This window comes from Momordica charantia, assembly GCF_013281855.1.
Source record: "Momordica charantia cultivar OHB3-1 chromosome 1 unlocalized genomic scaffold, Mcharantia_2.0 BLBB01000001.1, whole genome shotgun sequence".
NCBI classification, from domain to species: domain Eukaryota; kingdom Viridiplantae; phylum Streptophyta; class Magnoliopsida; order Cucurbitales; family Cucurbitaceae; genus Momordica; species Momordica charantia.
The window spans coordinates 3,417,608-3,435,569 of record NW_028275157.1 but is presented as its reverse complement, the minus strand read 5'-3'; the positions used below and the strand labels follow the sequence as shown (position 1 = coordinate 3,435,569).

The 17,962-nt window shown below is 40.2% G+C and overlaps 1 protein-coding gene across 1 annotated transcript; it reads left to right on the top strand.

Moving 5' to 3' along the window:
• Positions 1 to 1,636: 1,636 nt before the first annotated feature.
• On the top strand, positions 1,637 to 2,476 carry LOC148213099 (uncharacterized). The gene is made up of 2 exons (XM_088123214.1): positions 1,637 to 1,861; positions 2,042 to 2,476. The coding sequence occupies exons 1-2, from the start codon at positions 1,637 to 1,639 to the stop codon at positions 2,474 to 2,476; spliced, it is 660 nt and encodes a 219-aa protein (XP_087979340.1).
• Positions 2,477 to 17,962: the final 15,486 nt, after the last annotated feature.

Below are 17,962 nucleotides of genomic sequence, written 5' to 3'. Positions count from 1 at the left end.
GCCCAAAAGATTGCTTCCCACTGCCAAGGATTGACCAGCTGGTGGACGCAACGACCGGGCACGAGCTGCTGACTTTCATGGATGCCTACTCCGGATACAATCAGATCAAGATGCACGTCCCAGATCAAGATCATACTGCATTCATAACAGACCAAGGGTTGTACTGTTACGAGGTCATGCCCTTCGGCCTAAAGAACGCAGGAGCAACTTACCAAAGAATGGTGAATAAAATGTTCGCCAAGCAGATCGGCCGGAACATGGAAGTGTATGTGGACGACATGCTTGTCAAGAGCAAGTAGTCAAAGTCGCATCTTTCCAACCTGGCCGAAGCCTTCGAAGTTCTACGGAAATATCAGATGAAGCTCAATCCCGCCAAGTGTGCTTTTGGAGTCTCTTCGGAAAAGTTCCTTGGCTTCGTGGTGAACAACCGGGGGATCGAGGCCAACCCCGAGAAAATAAAGGTCGTGCTCGAGATGGAGGCACCCAAGACTCTGAAGCAACTTCAGTGCCTCAATGGCAGGATTGCAGCCCTGAACCGGTTTGTTTCAAGGTCAACCGATAAGTGCCTTCCTTTCTTCAAAATCCTAAGAAAGAAGGGGCCGTTCGAATGGACAGAAAAGCGCGAGCAAGCATTTCAGCAGTTGAAGAGTTATCTCTGCTCGGCACCTTTGCTCGCCAAGCCATTGCCAGGAGACAAGCTTCACTTGTACCTGGCAGTGTCTGACAGCGCCGTCAGCTCGGCCCTAGTCAAACAAGAGGAAGCGCAGCAAAGTCCGGTCTATTACACAAGCAAGGCCATGACCGAAGCCGAGACCAGATACCCTCAAATGGAAAAATTGGCTCTCGCTTTGGTCACCTTGGCCCGGCGGCTTAGACCATACTTCCAAGCCCACACTGTGGTGGTGCTCACTAACTTGCCCTTGAAAAACGTCTTCCATAAGCCAGAAACTTCTGGACGCTTGATGAAGTGGGCAATGGAGCTGAGTGAGTACGACGTTCAGTTCGAACCCAGAAGTACGTTGAAAGGACAAGCAGTGGCAGATTTCATAGCCGAGCTCACGCCACCTCCCGAGCCAAGCGAGTCCGACCCCTCGTGGACGATCTATGTCGACGGATCCTCCAGCGAGAAGGGGTGCGGGGCCAGAGTCCTCTTGCTCGCACTAGGAGGCGAGTGGTTTGAGTATGCCCTGCGATTCAGCTTCTGGACTTCCAATAACGAGGCCGAGTATGAAGCACTTATTGCCGGTCTGCGAATTGCTAGGGCGTTGGGGGCCTCTTGTATTAAGGTCTTCAGCGACTCCCAGCTGGTTGTGAGCCAGATTAAGGAGGAGTACGAAGCCAAAGACTCCCGAATGGAGAAATATCTGAGCAAGGTCAGATCGTACCTCACCCAGTTTAGAACCTCCGAAGTAAGCCGGGTTCCTCGAGCAGAAAATTCTAATGCTGACGCCTTGGCTAAGTTAGCATCAGCGTATGAGACCGATCTAGCCAGGTCGGTCCCCGTCGAGATCTTGGATAATCCCTCGATCTTGGAGCCAGATCAGATAGAGATTGACACTCCGGAGCCCTCGTGGATGGATCCAATCGCGGACTTCATTAGAGGAAATTCACCACAAGACCCGAAGAACACAAAAAGATGGCGAGAAAAGCAGCTCGGTTCATAATCCGAGATGGAGCGTTGTACCGACGCAGTTTCTCTCTGCCTCTGCTGAAATGCCTAACCCCAGAGGAAGGCCTGTATGTCCTCAGGGAAATCCACGAAGGAGTGTGCGACAATCATTCAGGCGTCAGGTCGCTGTCGGCCAAGGTGGTTCGACAAGGATATTACTGGCCTACTCTCGATCAGGATGCCAAGGAGTTTGTAAGAACTTATGACAACTGCCAACGCTTCGGAAACATAATCCACCAGCCGTCCGAGCTGCTCACCCCCATTTCGGCCCCATGGCCATTCGCGCTGTGGGGGATAGACATCATCGGTCCCTTCCCTTTGGGCAAAAGACATTCCAAGTTTGTCGTTGTTGCTGTGGACTACTTCACAAAGTGGGCCGAGGCTGAGGCGCTTTCCCATATTACAGAGTCCAGAGTCACGTCCTTCGTATGGGTAAATATTGTATGCCGTTTTGGTATACCACATGTCATCGTGACAGACAACGGAAAGCAATTCGACAACGCAAAGTTCAAGGACTTTTGCAGAAAGCTGGGCATAAGTCACCTCAGCTCGTCCCCTGCACATCCGCAAACGAATGGGCAGGTGGAGGCAGTAAATAAGATCATCAAACGAGGCATCAAACTGAGACTGGACTCCAGGAAAGGCAGGTGGGCCGAGGAGCTACCAGAGGTTCTGTGGTCTTACCGGACCACCCAAAGAGAGTCAACGGTGAGACCCCGTTCTCACTGGCTTTTGGCTCCGAAGCTGTTGTTCCAGTTGAGATCGGCATGCCATCTGATAGAGTGGAGCATTACGAGCCCACAGTAAATGAGGAAGAGCTACTTCTCAACCTCGACTTATTGGAAGAAAGAAGAGAAATGGCCCAGCTACGCCTGGTGGAATGTCAAAGTAGAATGACCAGATATTACAACGCCCGCGTTCGACCTCGAACCTTCCAAGTTGGACATCTGGTCTTAAGGAGGATCTAAAATCATGTGGGCACCCTCGACCCAAACTGGGAGGGGTCGTTCGAAGTCAAGAGAGTAGTCCGACCTAGGGCGTACATACTGGCCGATCTGAAAGGAGACGTTCTCGCGCATCCATGGAACGCGGAGCATCTGAAGCACTATTACCCTTGAAATGTCAAAATGGTCCTAAATGGACTTGTAAAAATTTTCAAAGGGATTGCGGTCCGAATAGATGAGGTGATTTAATTTCATGACTCCGAGTTCGACCAGAAATTAAATGGGGGCCACGGACTCCCACAAGTTTAAATTGCGGTAGTTGGTTAAAATTCAATCCTTAATGCCTATAGGTACGAGGTGCGATGTCAAAATCAGCAATGAACCAACATTCAATCCTTTGTACGTTGAGTTAAAGGTGCGATGTGAAAGGTTCAAAGTTAATTGTAAAAGAGTTGGTTGAAATTCAATCCTTAATGCCTATAGGTACGAGGTGCGATGTAAAAACCATTATTGAACTTAAAATTCAAACCTTTAAGTTAAAGGGGCGATGTAGAGAGTTCAAAATGTTCAAAGTTTAAATTGCGGTAGTTGGTTAAAATTCAATCCTTAATGCCTATAGGTACGAGGTGCGATGTCAAAACCAGCAATGAACCAACATTCAATCCTTTGTACGTTGAGTTAAAGGTGCGATATGAAAGGTTCAAAGTTAATTGTAAAAGAGTTGGTTGAAATTCAATCCTTAATGCCTATAGGTACGAGATGCAATGTAAAAACCATTATTGAACTTAAAATTCAAACCTTTAAGTTGAAGGGGCGATGTAGAGAGTTCAAAATGTTCAAACCTCTGGGTAGGAGGTGCGATGTAAAGAATAACTGTGGATTTAAAGTTAGGCGCGATGTTAAGAGTTAAAGGTGCGAGGTGAAATTGGCTACAAGATTTAAAGAAAAGGCAAGGAAAGAAACAGAGCTGGCTACACCAAAGTAAAGATGAATAAGAGATTTTTTCATTAATCGGAGAACAGGGCCAAGGCTTATAGACCTTGTAGCTCTGCCCTGAGACTTACAAAAAAGAGAAAAAAAAAACAACAACAGAAAGGAAAGAGGCCTCAGCTGCTTCCGAGGTGGGAGGATAGCTCGCCCTACGACCCCAAGAGGTTGATCTCCTAAGAGCCTGCTTGAGGAGCGCCCTCCTGAGTAGCGCCGACCTGGTCCTCTTCAAGATCGGAGTAGTCAGAGTCCAGATCTCCGACGTAATTCTCCACCAGCGCCTGGGGGCCAGGAGTACAGTTAGGCCCTGAAACCCACTTCTCAGCATATTGCCTCTTCAGACCGCTGAGATCGATCTGAATGTCGGGCATGTTGGAAGCGATGCCCTTCATGAGGAACTTGAAGCCTGCGTCAGAGAAGTCCTTGGCAAACCCGTCGAAGTCAGGGTGTTGCCTAAAAGACTCCTCCAGCAGAGCTCCGTTGCTGAGATGCTCCTTCGCTGTCTCCAGCTCGGCAGTCACGCACTTGAGCTCCTTGTCCTTCGCCTCAAGAGCCTGGAGCATGTCATCATTCTCCTTAAGGAGCTGGAACTTTTCCTTCTCCAGGCCCTTGGTAATGGCATGGGCAGCTCGGAACTGGGCCTTGCGCCTCTCCTCTTCCTTCTTCAGCAGCTCGCCCTTGGCCTCCATCTCGGCCTTCAAAATATCCACCTCAGAGCGAACCCTCAGCAGCTCACCCTTCATGGTGGAGGAAGCAGCTTCCAAAGCAGTAGAGAAGTCCTCCCTCTCCCTCGCTGCCGAGCTTCCCTTCCATCAAACTCGGCCTTTATTGCTATAGCCGATTGAATGGAAGCAACGAACGCCTGCGAACATCGAGAACATAAAAGTTAGACCGAGCTACCCGTTAAGCAAATCACACAAAGATGGAGAAGCCGATCTCACCTCAGCGGCGTGGTCGATGGTTCTCTGCAGAACGGACCCTGGGTCACTTACGAATTCGGACGCCCTTCTGAGGTAGCGGTCCAAACTCGCAGCCGAGATGCGGGACACCTGGTCCTTCACCCCGGAGCTTGACGGTTCAATTCTGAACTGTGTTTACACATCAGACGTCCCGCCCATCCTGGCCTCAAGATCGTCCACCAAATCTGCGAAGCTCGCAAGCAAGGCCCCACGAGCTCCGACCTCCAAGGGGGAGGTGGTCTTCTTCTTCTTCTTCCTCCTCCTCAGAGGAACCTCCTCCCTCACCTCATCCAGGGGGGAGATGCCCAACGTCTCGGTCTCCAAGGTTCCGACCTTCTTGCCCTTCGGAAAGTGCTCCTTGAAGTATTTCAGCGTGTCAAAGGAGGCTTGAGTGAGCTCGGAATTGCCTTATTGACACTGCGCAAAACAAAACCGGAGTTAGATCTAAACAACAAGAAAGAAAGCTTAGAAATTATAAAGAGGAGCAAGAATTACTTCGTACCTAGGTTCCCAAACCTAGTGGGAACATCAAAGAAGGAACGACCAAACTCGTCATTTGCCAGCCATTCCCCAGAGGCATAAAACCACTTCTTCACCCATCCTTTGATGGAGGTCGGCCCCTTAACTATACCTCCTGCGCCCTTCCTTGCGCACATATAGTACCGACCAGGCTTCTTGGCTATTCTCTTCGCTTCGAAGCACGCGAGGAGCTGATCAACATCCAACAGCTCGGCCTCTTCGTTGTCCCTAGCTCGTAACCAAAAAAGGATGGCCAAAGCAAAAATGACACCCCACCCATTGGGGGCCACTTGAGCTGGAGCCAACCCGGTTCGGAAAAGAAACTCTTGGACGAAAGGGTGAAGGGGAAGCCTGAGGCCGTACTCAAACATCTTGAAGTAAAGAGTGACCCATCCCTCTAGAGCATTGTCAGCTCTTTCCCCCTCCTCCGGAATCCTGGGGAGGATGTTCTCTGGGATAGCGAACCCCCTACGAAGGGGTCCGAGGTAGTGCTCGGGTATCCTAGAAGGGTATTCCAAACCCTGACCCGAGGTGGAAGCATCACTATCCTCCTCATCGTCGGAGAACCTAAAGTTTTCTATCTCCTCGAGCTCGGACTCTAACCTACGAGCTAAACTTTCATCGGATCTTAAGCTACTGCTAAAGGAAGAAGACATGGGGACTACGCTTGAAAAAGAAAGTGAAAAAGGGAAAGAGATCGACCTACCAAGGGTTCGAGCTGCCTTCAGATCGAACTCCAAGAATTCAGGAAGCGTAAGGTATGACCTGAAGGATTGGGGATATTTATAGCTCATCGGAAAAATTTCTCCACCCTACACATGTAATCAACGAGCGGCTAGGATCATCTCGAAATCCGAAGCGTCGGAATATTTGAATGCTCCGACGACATATCTGCAGCAACGGTCATATTCTCTCCACAAATTGGAAGTCGCCACGTGTCCAAAATGAAGTCGAATGAACTTCTCTGCCAGGTCGAGATCAAACCAGACAGAGAGGGGGCCAATGTTTGGGTGTAAAGTACCTTAGACACGTGGAGGACAGCCATTGGTGCTTTAAAGATGATTGGAGAGCCAGGTCGAGATCGACCCAATGAGAGGACCGGTCACCGCCATTAAGGCTAAGTATAAAAGACCAAGGTGCGACCTGGTCGCGGTCCGACCTACCGTATGTCCCGACACGTCCGATGTGAGGGAAGATAAGTAACCGTCGGCTGCGTGATTGTCGGGTGTAACCGTAAGTCCCGAGATTGTCGGGTGTAACCGTTGCAAGATTGTCGGGTATGCCACCCATAAATAGAGGGCTTCACTTCACATTGAGGTATGGGAATCCACCTCGAACTAAACCGAGAACCCGACTTATACTGACTTGAGCGTCAGAGTGTGTTACCTTCTTGTGCAGGTCCGCTCAGGTGTACAGGTCGGGCCGGAGACCGGGTTCGAGCTGGGTTCACGAAAAGACAGTTGTGCATATCCTTGCATAAACATCACGAAAATTGTTTTTTTTATTCAATGACAGTTAAAAATTATCGCGAAATAGTAGAAGCGTTATTTTGGCGGGAAAAAAATGCTAATTTTTGGATTTTGTATGATTTTGTGATAGCTAAAAACTGTTACGAAAACTAGATTTCTTTTATTCAATGACAATTAAAAATTGTCAAATGGTAGACGTATTTTTTGCGGAAAAAAAATGCTAATTTTAGGATTTTTTAGAATTTTGTGACAATAAAAAACTATCACGAAAACTGAAAAATTTTCTTATTAATTCAATGACAGCTAAATTTTTTTTATTATTTCATTACAATTATAAAAAAACATGATATATAGTTCTGCCCAGGATTTTCATAAATTAAGTAAATTTTTTTACCATCACAAATTTGGTTAACCATTTTGGATTATATGTAAAAAAATTGTCAAAAATAGTCTCGGGTGCGTTTTGTTTTTTTTTTTCATGAATTTAATACTTTCTTTTATCCTATGTTTGGCGTCAAGAATGTTTAAGAAATTAATTTAAATTCCGTGATTTAAAGTCGGAGAAATGATACTTTTTGTCTTATAAGAAACGAGAATTATTTGAAATGAATATAATTAAATTTAGTTGTTTAATGTTTGCTGGAAATAAAAAGAAAATAAAAATCTTTTGATTTAGGCTTTTAATCTGAAGTTATAATTTAAAATTTAAAATATCACAATATTATAAGTAATTTATTTGGAAATTCAATCAAATTATTCTTACCATTTTGAACAGTAAAATTTATTATTGGGTGAATTCGAATTTTGACTTTTCTTGTTTATGAGATTTGAATTAAGTTATTTAGTTTAAATTTTGTTTTTTTCAATATTTAAATTAAATTTCTTGATTTTGGAAAAAAGTTATTATTTAATTATTAACCTCAAAATATTTGAAATTTTTTAATTTGATTTTTTTTTCAATTGTATCTATATATTTAAAAATCAAAATTTTTAAAAAATAATTGGATTGAGTTAGGTTAGCGATTGGTTTAAGTTCCGACAAGTACATGAACAGACGAGCTCATATATATATGGTTTTTTTTTTTTGAACTTTGATTGATTATCGAACATAAAATGATTGATTTTTCATAAATAACTTATTTGAAATGAACCATGAATAAATTTATTTGTTTGGAGGTTCACGGAAAAGAAAACTTTATATATTTAGATTTTTACTCTAAATTTATTAATTATAAAAAAATTATGACAAGGTAATAAGTAATTTACTTTCTAATTGACATATATCCCTTCCCTCAAGATCGAAAGTTCGATCACATATCTATACTATATTAAAAAGAGAGCATCTTGTGTTTGGGGGAAAGAATACCCTGGACACGTGGAGGACAGCCATTGATGCCCCAAGGTGACCCATGAGTCATGCCCCAGCTCGGCCCGCCGAGATCACCACCACTAGCGTTGACAGATACCAAGTATGAGGGCCGAGGTGAACCTGGCCGAGGTCCGATCTACCAGGAAGCTCGGTAGGGGCCGATGTGAGCTGCTGTCAGCGGCGTGATTATCGGGCGTAACCGTCGGTCCCGAGATTACCGGGTGTAACCGTTGCGAGATTAACGGGACTACCACCCATAAGTAGAGGACCTCACTCCACGATCAGGTACGATGATTCTTTGACCTCGAACTGAAACTGGGAATCCGACCTATACTGACTTGATCGTCGGAGTGCTCACCTTTTTGTGCAGGTCCGCCCAAGTGTTCAGATCGGTTCGGAGACCGAGTTCGAGCTGCGATCAGAGATACACTGTTGTGCATATCCTTGCATAAACATCTTGGAAAAACATTTTTTTGACTATTATACTCACTTATCAATTTTTTAATTACTAAGTATGCCATTCTTAATTTTAATAACTTTAATTAATAAAAAAAATAAAAATATGAAAAGTTATGCTTATTTATTTCTATGATTTTACTTTAATTAAAATTAATGGAATTGAAAAGGTATTAGAACCTCAAAAAATTTTCAACTTATATTCATCCTCTACATGTATATATATATGAGTTCCTCCCTTCTTCCTCCTACCATAATTTAGGTCTCTTCCTTTGGTTTGCTTCTTTTCATTTATTGATCAATTCTTTTAAATTTTATACATATTGATTTAGTAGTGTCATATTGTACAACGACGTAGCACATTGAGAGTCTCTATTTATAAAAGTTGCAAGATAATGTGTTGTTTATAAGTAGAAGTTATTGAATCTTAAAATTTGATCTCAAACATCAATCAAAGGTGGCAATCTCTGAGAACTTAACCATTCCTATAAATGTTATAAATTATTTTACAAATAGTATTGAAATTTAATTATTACCCAGTTTTTAAATTTATCTATGTAATATAGATTATTCAATCAATTATCTCCTACTTATTAAAAAAAAGTTATTTCCTACTAACATTAAGCAATAATGTTATTATTTTTATTTTTTTGAGTTTTATTTAAAGAAAATAGCATATTCTTAGTAATTGTTAAATTACAAGTAGCTAAAAAAATGATATTTTAATATGCATAGGAATATTTTGTTTAGAAATATTATGTGCATTGATTTAGAAATTTGTTAAACTACAACTCTTTCAAGTATATTTCTATTGATAACTATAAATTTATTATCACTCATTACAAAGTAAAATATTAGAACAAATTAATATGAATTATTGATCAATCTTCTCTGTTATTTGTCACCAAAAAAAAAAATTTCTCTCCTATCAACATTAAGCAATAATGTTATTCTTTTTATTTTTTGAGTTTTATTTAAAGAAAATAGCATATTTTTAGTAATTGTTAAATTAAAGGTGACTAAAAAATGAAATATTTTGTTTAGAAATATTATGTGTATTGATTTATAAATATGTTAAATTAAAACTCTAAATATATTTCTGTGGATAATTGTAAATTTATTATAACTCATTAAAATTAATACAACAAATTAAAAGTTGATTAAAAATAAATATTATAAGAATATTATAATATAATAAATTTTTATTATAGTAATTTTCATATTTATTAATTAAATACACAAATATAATAAGTAAAATAAACTCATAAATATAAGATTATGAGTATCTATTGTTTTAAAGACAAATGGATAATTTCCTAATGCTAAAATTGGGAAAAAACTCAATCATATTTTTATTAAGTAAAATATAATGGTTAGGAAATCAATTTTGAATAAATGAAAATTTAAATGCACCTAATAAATGTATAGTTTAAATTTAATTATAACTAACTATAGAACTTTGATTTAGTTAAAATTTCAAAAGTTGTATACTTTTCGTAACAACCTGTATTTTCTAATACGACCATTTTGACAAAATGCGAAAGCGTAAACAAATAAACACGATATTAAAGGAAAAACTTCTTTGTTTAATTTGATACTATGACAAAAGAAAGGACAAGTCCAACATTGAAACAAAAATCTACAAAAATGTATACTATAATAAAGTCAAAGAATAACTAGCATCACTAAGTTCTCATAAGCTTAAAAAAACAATGGAAAATACTAAAGATTCCAAATCCTCGTGCCAGAACGCTATTTCTCAATCCCTATCAGAGCAGTTACCCGAACCTTCATCTGAAAGCATTTAGAAAACGAAAAAAAAATGAGTAAAAAAATACTCAATAAGCAATTTCCATATCAAACATTGAAATTCATTTTTTTTCCTTTCAAAACATTTGTAACAAAAATAGAAACATGTCAAACTTTTAAAATTCGTTATAAAACATTTAGTACAACTTTCAAACTTTTGAATAAACTAAATCATTCAAACATTCAAAACAATCTTACATTGATTCATACTTTCAAAATCATAGTGGAAAGTTGCATTATTGGGTAGCCTACAGAACATATGTGGTTAGCCGTTGGTAACACCAATCAATCAGAAGCTTCCATTAGAGTTGTCAAATTAAATAATATCAACTAGAACAAACAGAGTGATTACTTAAATGTGAGGTCATGTGAGTGAATAACACACACATGAATCTTAATTCCCAAGGAATGCAAAATCACAAAAGTGTATTCCCACAAATAAGCCACAACAGAAATCCATCAATTCCAAATTAGGCTACTACCTTAAATAAGTAAAACGTTTCTCGAAATAAAAATATGACATATCTGAATAGCCCTATAAAATCAATCAAAATATCTTTCAAATAGATATGCAAAACAAATACATACTTTCAATATGAAATCAATTCAAAACATTTTAATAATTTCAAACAAACTTTAGTAAATATTACAAAACATAATTTCAAATATTCAAAAATAAACCAAAGATCAATTTCAAACATTTAAATAAATCTAAACAAAACTTTATCAAATCATATAAGAATACTTCAAATACTTTGCAAATAAACATAATATGAATTGCCAAATTATTTTTCAGATCCATAATAAAACTTCAATTTCATATGCAAGATATCAATTTCAAATCTTCATATCAAATCTAAAATAAATTTTAGTTTTGGAAGGGATATGACAAATTACTTATAACACTTTTTGAATGGATACGGTAAATCACTTACAATATGGTAAATCACTTACCTCTTTCGAAAATCCTACAAATCTAACTTAAGTTCTTCCATGATGTCAACTTAGAAGCCTAAAACAATTAGGAAAGTATGGATTTGGGGCTACAAAACCAGATGTGAAAACTGGGTTAAAAAGCCTCTAAAATCAACAATAACAAGCTTTAAAATTATAAAAATCGGTATAAATTAATACGGACTAAATTTACAAAAAGTTTCTTAACAAAACAAGTTTAAAAACCTTCTAATCAATTGAAAATTTGAGGATTTTAAACCTGGAAAATTTTCTATTTTATAAAATAAAACTTCCAAGAATTTTCCATAAAACAATTAACAATTTACTGATTTTTGTAGAAAAATCAGATCTAAAAACTGTATAGAAAACCTTTAAAACTTGGTAAAAACATATAATTTTTCATGTAAAAATCATAACAATAAACTATAGTTTATGGGATACAAATAGGTAAACTTTTTATGCAAAAAGAGTCTGAAACTAGCTCAAAAACAGTCTCATAAACAACAAGATTCAAACCAAAAATTGTGAAAAATTTTTAGGGCAAAAAGTCCTTAAAATCTTTTATTCTAAAAACAAAGACCTCCAAATTTTTTCCAATAAACTGAATTAAAGAACTACAGATCAAGAAAAATAAAACTAAAACAATGAGGAAGAAAAACATACCGATCTTTGAGAAAATGATATACAATATAAGCCCCGAACAACCATTAAAAGATAGGGAATCACCGACTTTATCGCTAACTTAACTCCTGGCTTGGCACCTTAAACTGAAGACTTCCTCCCCGACACCCTTAGCACCCACTCAACTGATCCATAACTTTGGACAATCCATGTAGACGGATCTTCAAATGGCCAAGGCTGTGGAGCGGTAGCAATATTGCTATCACTTGTCAAGAGCCGCATGGAAGTTGCTTTGCGATTCAGATTTAAAACTTCCAACAATGAAGTTGATTACAAAGCCCTAATTGTCGGACTCCAAGCGGCACGGGGGCAAGGCGCCAAACATTTGCTTGTCCATAGCGATTCCATGTTGGTTGTTAACCAGGTTAGAAGAGAATATCAAGTAAACGGGAAAAGGCTAAACACCTACAAGAAGTAGGTATAGCAAAAGGCTAAACGCCTATAAGAACTAGGTACAACAGTTGTTAGCCGAATTCCCAAAATAGGAGATTCGATAGGTTCCTCGATCATAGAATAGGAGTGCAGATGCTTTATCACAATTAATAACCGCCTATCAGACCAACGTCGGTCGGACCATCCCGGCCACATTTATACCGTAGTCTAGAATGGAAAAGGCCCTCGACGTCCCCACTACAAATACCCTGGGCCATGACTCATGATGAGTCTGATCATTAAGTACCTAAATATAGGTGAGTTACGTACCAATGCGATCGGAGCTCGACGATTACGGTGTCAAGCAACCCATTACACCATGATCCATGATATATTGTACGAATGAGGGTATTCTCAACCATTACTAAAGTGCCTAGATCAGGAAGAATTCGAATATATGATGCGGGGTATTCATGAAGGAATTCAACGGTAATCATTCTGGGATGCCGTCTTTAAACCATAAGATGCTCCAACAAGGATATTACTAGCTAATGCTACGACGATATACCCAAGTTTACACTCGGACGTGTGACCGATGCCAGCGCTGAGCAACAATCCCAAGGATGCCAGTAAAGCCCCTGTCTGCGATGGTCAGCCCGTGGCCTTTTGCACAATGGGGAATAGATCTGATAGGACCATTGCCAACCGAGAAAGGTCAGACTAAATACGTTGTGGTAACCGTAGATTACTTCACTAAATGGGTTGAAGCTGAGGCGTTGTCTACGATTTCAGAAAAAAAAAAGATCACCAAATTCGTGTAGCAAAATCTCGTGTGTCGATTCGATGTTCCTTACGCTATCATCTCTGATAATGGAAAGTAGTTTGACAACGCCAACTTTAAGGAATTCTATGAGCAATTCAACATTCGTCATTTTTTATCCTCCCCAGCACACCGATAATCGAATGGACAAGTGGAGGAAGTGAACAAAGTTATCAAGCTTTACCTGAAAACCAAACTAGAATCCTTAAAAGGAGGATGGGCCGAAGAATTACCTAGCATATTATGAGCCTACCGGACCATTGCCAAAACAGCTATTGGAGAAGCTTCTTTCTCTTTGGCCTTTGGTATCGAAGCAACCATCCCTGTGGAAATAAACCTTCCTTCTTTAAGAATAAAGGAATATGATCCCATCACCAACGATGAAAGGCCCAGAATTCATCTAGATCTCCTGGATGAAATCCGAGAGGCCTCTCATTAATGCGTGATCGCCTAAAAATACCGTATCTCACAATACTACAACGCCAATGTTCGACCGTAAACATTCTAGGAAGGTGGTCTAATGCTACGTAAAGTGGTACAAGGAACTAAAGACACCGCCAATGGAGTACTCGACCCTACATGGGAAGGCCCTTATCGCATCACCCAAATTGCGCGACCTGGTACATATTACTTGGAAAATCTTGAAGGAAAACAGTTGAAACATCCATGGAATGTAGAACATCTTAATAAGTATTATCCATAGCTCGAAATGTATGATCGTAAATAAATAAAAATACTCAGTTAAACCAACAAAGGTTTCGAGAAACATGTCTCTATAAAAATACATACAAAAGTCAAATAAATAGACAAGGAAAAGCCTGCTAAACTACCCCTACACCATCTCTCTCTCTAGAGCATCATCTCGGGTCTCACCCTATGTACTCGTAGGGTGATCCAACTGAACAACAAGCTCACTCAAATGGGCGACCTCTGAAGAACTAGCAGCACTTGTGGCAGGTACCGCCATGTCACCAACCTCGACCACCGCAATATCAGGGGCATCCTCAGAAACTATACCAGAATGGCAAGACTCTCCTGGTGGAGCCCACTCCACCTCCAAAGCCGAAGGGAGAAATCCAAGGTTTACTTAAGGATACCTTTCATCTACCTTACTAGTTACCCATCATATCCCCAGTTCCATAGCCTCTTTTTGTAAAGCCTCAAAGGCACCTACCTCCCGCATTGCGACCTCTAACCTGCTAGGATCTTTCCAATCAGTAGTTGAATGAGTGCTTAAGGCCTCGAGCTCGGCCTTACATCTCATAAACTCAGCCTTATCCTGATCTAACTCTGCCTGATGCCGGACTAGATCCGCCTTCATAGCCTCATTTTCTGCCACCGCACGGTCACGTTCAGGTTGTATTTGGCTAATCATTGCCTCGAGCTCAGCCTTCTGCTGGCCAAGCTAGCTTGTAAACTCTCGAGACTCCTTTAGAGACGTATCTGCCATGACCTTCTTTTGTTGCAAGTAAGAAAGCTCAGCTCCCATACGGTAGACCGTCAATCTAACCAGCATGCCAGACTGAAAGACAAGTTGTTGGTAATAAGATAGAAAGAATAATAAAAGAAAAAAGGAAGAAGAAAATGGGAAGCAAACTCACTTTGCGTATTTAATACAGAGCCTAGCAAATGTCCCGTTCAGGGTCATCAGCAAAGAATGAGCTAGGAAGAGTCATCTCCTGTATCCCTTCCTGAATATGTCTCCCAACTCTGTCGGTTTCCTCCGACAACAATAGAGCTTGGTAAGGCCCTGAAAAACCAAAGATAGGACCTTACAGAGGAGATGAAGATCCCTCAAGATGAGGAGACTCAGGAATCAAAGGGAAAGACGACCCACGAGTCATGGATGTAGAACCAGAAAGCAAAGGTCGAGCAGAAAGAGGAGGAGGACGGACAGTGGCAGTAGGAGCAACACCGGCAGGTCGAGGCAGAGTAGACGGCTCTCTCATTGGCATCGTTAAGCTGGTAGACCTCTTATTAGCACGAAGTTGATCGAAAAGATTCATTTCAACCTGATCGTCAGGGGACTCAGAAGAATCTAACAACCGGGAAGATAAACGATAAGAACGATTCATAAAACGAGAAGCAAATAAAAGTCGATGTAAGAATGTACCTGAAGTGGAATCACCAAAGTAGACGAGGAGTGGAGGCTTGTTAATAAATTGACTCTGCACCCATGAAAGTGGACGAGTTAGATCTGATAGACTGTAATGACGCATGCTACCCTTCGTGAGTAAGTTCTTATTTTTTCCCACATCAGTTATGCCTCTCTCTAAGTGTGTGGCTGCATAAGTACGCTTACCACATATACGAGCTGAAACTAGACAACCACAAAAAAAGTGACAAGTTAGCAATAAAAAGACACCAGCCAGGCTAAAAGAAACAAGGCGATAACACATTAAATACCTACCCGGAGCCCTGAATTCAGTCGGGATATTAAAAGTGTCTTCCCTAGCGGAAAGTCAATCCTCACTAATGAAAAACCACTCACATTTCCAGTTTTTATTAGAACTAGACATACTAACTATCTATTTGTTGCGGCAACGGGAAGCTTTATTGGGAGTCTTCTGCTTCCTACAAACTGCGCCACTACTCTCAGCACCCTCTTCTTTTTCCTCTTCGCCAAATAAAAGTACAAGTTTCTCTAAGGGGAACAACCTTCATAGCAAAGGTGTGAAGAATAGCAAAAGTCTCCAAGGTCAGGCCTCCCTGTTAGGGTTGACTTTTTACTGCAAAAACATCTGTCGGTAGCCCTGTTTGACCACGTTTTTGACCCATTTCCCATTATTATTTGCCAAAAAGGATCATATATTCTTAAAGTAGAACATACATAGATTATTTATGCATAAAAGTCAAACTATGGTACTTTAGGAAAAATATGAGATAAATGCGGTCAAAGTTGGAAGAAAATACCAGAATTCTGTCTTTTGTAGAATTGCGCCTGGCGCATTTTTGGAGGGCAATTTGTCAAAACGCACGTTTTGATTAATGAAGGGCAAGGAGGACATTTCCCACATGTTCAAAACCGTGAGTCCAAGTCCAAGAGAGGTGGTTAGGTGAATCTCAACCCTTTTCCACCTAAAATGGAGGGGAGTTTCAACCAACCTATGGTGCTATAAAAGGAGGTCATCTATCCCTCAGCAAATCATCCCTTCCAAGCTTCATTTCATCTTCTTCTAGATGCTCTCTAGTTGTAGAACACGTTTTTAGGGTTTGTGTTCATGTTCTAGTTGTTCATTTCTTTGTTTTTCACGTTTTTACCTTTCGTAGTGCTTTTAGTTCAGTTTCTTACTTCCGTTCTTTGTTCATTCTGTTATTTTAAAGTTCTTTAGCGAGTTTCAACTCCCCTTACGCTCGAGAGAGAAGAGGGTTAAGCTAGAACTCCTTGTACGGCTCGTTTATTCATTTAAATTCAATGAAAAATACTTCCTTTATGTTTTCGTGCATTTACTTTCATTTAATTATGTTCTAAATTAGTTATCAACCTCCTTGTGGAATGCCTTAGTCAAAAGATTTGATTTTCAACACGCTCGGGATTTTTGCCAGATTGCGCCTGGTACTTTTTTGGGTTGGTTTCTAAAAACTTCTCTTTACATCTTTTTTCCATTTGGCCAGTGGGTACTTGATTTATACACCAAAGCCCGACCTTGGGAAAGGTGAGTTAGGTAAAATAATAGGAAACCAATATGAGATGTGACTTAGGAATAAGCGCATAAAATATGATCCTAGGAATAGGCCCTCTGACCCATAATGCAAATAAGTTGGTAGATATTCTCTAGGATTGTAATCACACATAGGAATATCATTGTAGGTTACCCTAGTCTCTGCAGCAACCAAAAGCGGTAGTGAAAAAGTAGAACTCAAATCCCAAGAAAAGTCAGGAATTGCGCCTGGTGCATTTTCCCAACATAGTGTGTTTTCCATGTTTTGCATCAAAACTAAGGTAGGAGACAAGGAGGTTGGGTTTCATTAAATTGCCTTATAGTTAAAACCCCAAACAGCAACATTTCACCATTATTTTCTTCCTAAATCACAATTGCATATTTGAACTATTTCACTGCATTACTTGATTTTGAAAAGCAACAAGTCCTTGAGGATTCGACCTTGGATTACTTCCGAGTATTACTTGTGATCGTGTGCGCTTGCACGAGTCTCTAATCTTTTTTAAAGGTAAAGAAAATCCCAACAAGTTTTTGGCGCCGTTGGCGGGGACTTGAGTTTCAAATCATATTCTTTTCAAGTGAATTATTTCATTGTGTGATTGTTGCATACCTCTGTCCTTGGAATTAACTGTTATATCTAACCATTAAGGGAGTTGTGTATGAGCACAGGGTCTGGTTTGTTGACCTTTGATCCAGAGATTGAAAGAACCCTTAAGAGGAGAAGGCGTGAGCAGAGGTTGAGAAAAGAGAAAGAAAGTAAAAAAAAGAAAGAAGTTGAAGAAGAAGAGACCATCGAGATGAATAGAAATGCACAAGATCCTCCACCGCCACGAAATCCACCTGTGAATGGAGATATGGCAGATGAAGGAGCAGCAAACCGAGCAAGAGAAATTCCTAATCCGATCCTTCTAGCAGATAATCGAGATGTAGCCATGCGGAATTATGTCACTCATGCGTTCCACAACCTAAATTCAGGGATAAATAATCCTTTACCCCAAGCCGCACAGTTCGAGCTCAAGCCAGTCATGTTCCAAATGTTACAGACGATGGGCCAGTTCGGAGGATTGACTAATGAAGATCCTTACTCCCATCTCAAATCCTTTATTGAAATAGCTAATGCATTTCAACTTCCTGGTGTTTCTGAGGATGCACTAAGATTAAAAATGTTTCCTTTTTTTCTTAGAGATGGTGCAAGGACTTGGCTAAACGCGTTAGAACCAAATTCTATCAACACATGGGCAGAACTGACAGAGAAATTTTTGGCAAAGTACCACACTTTGACCAGGAACGCA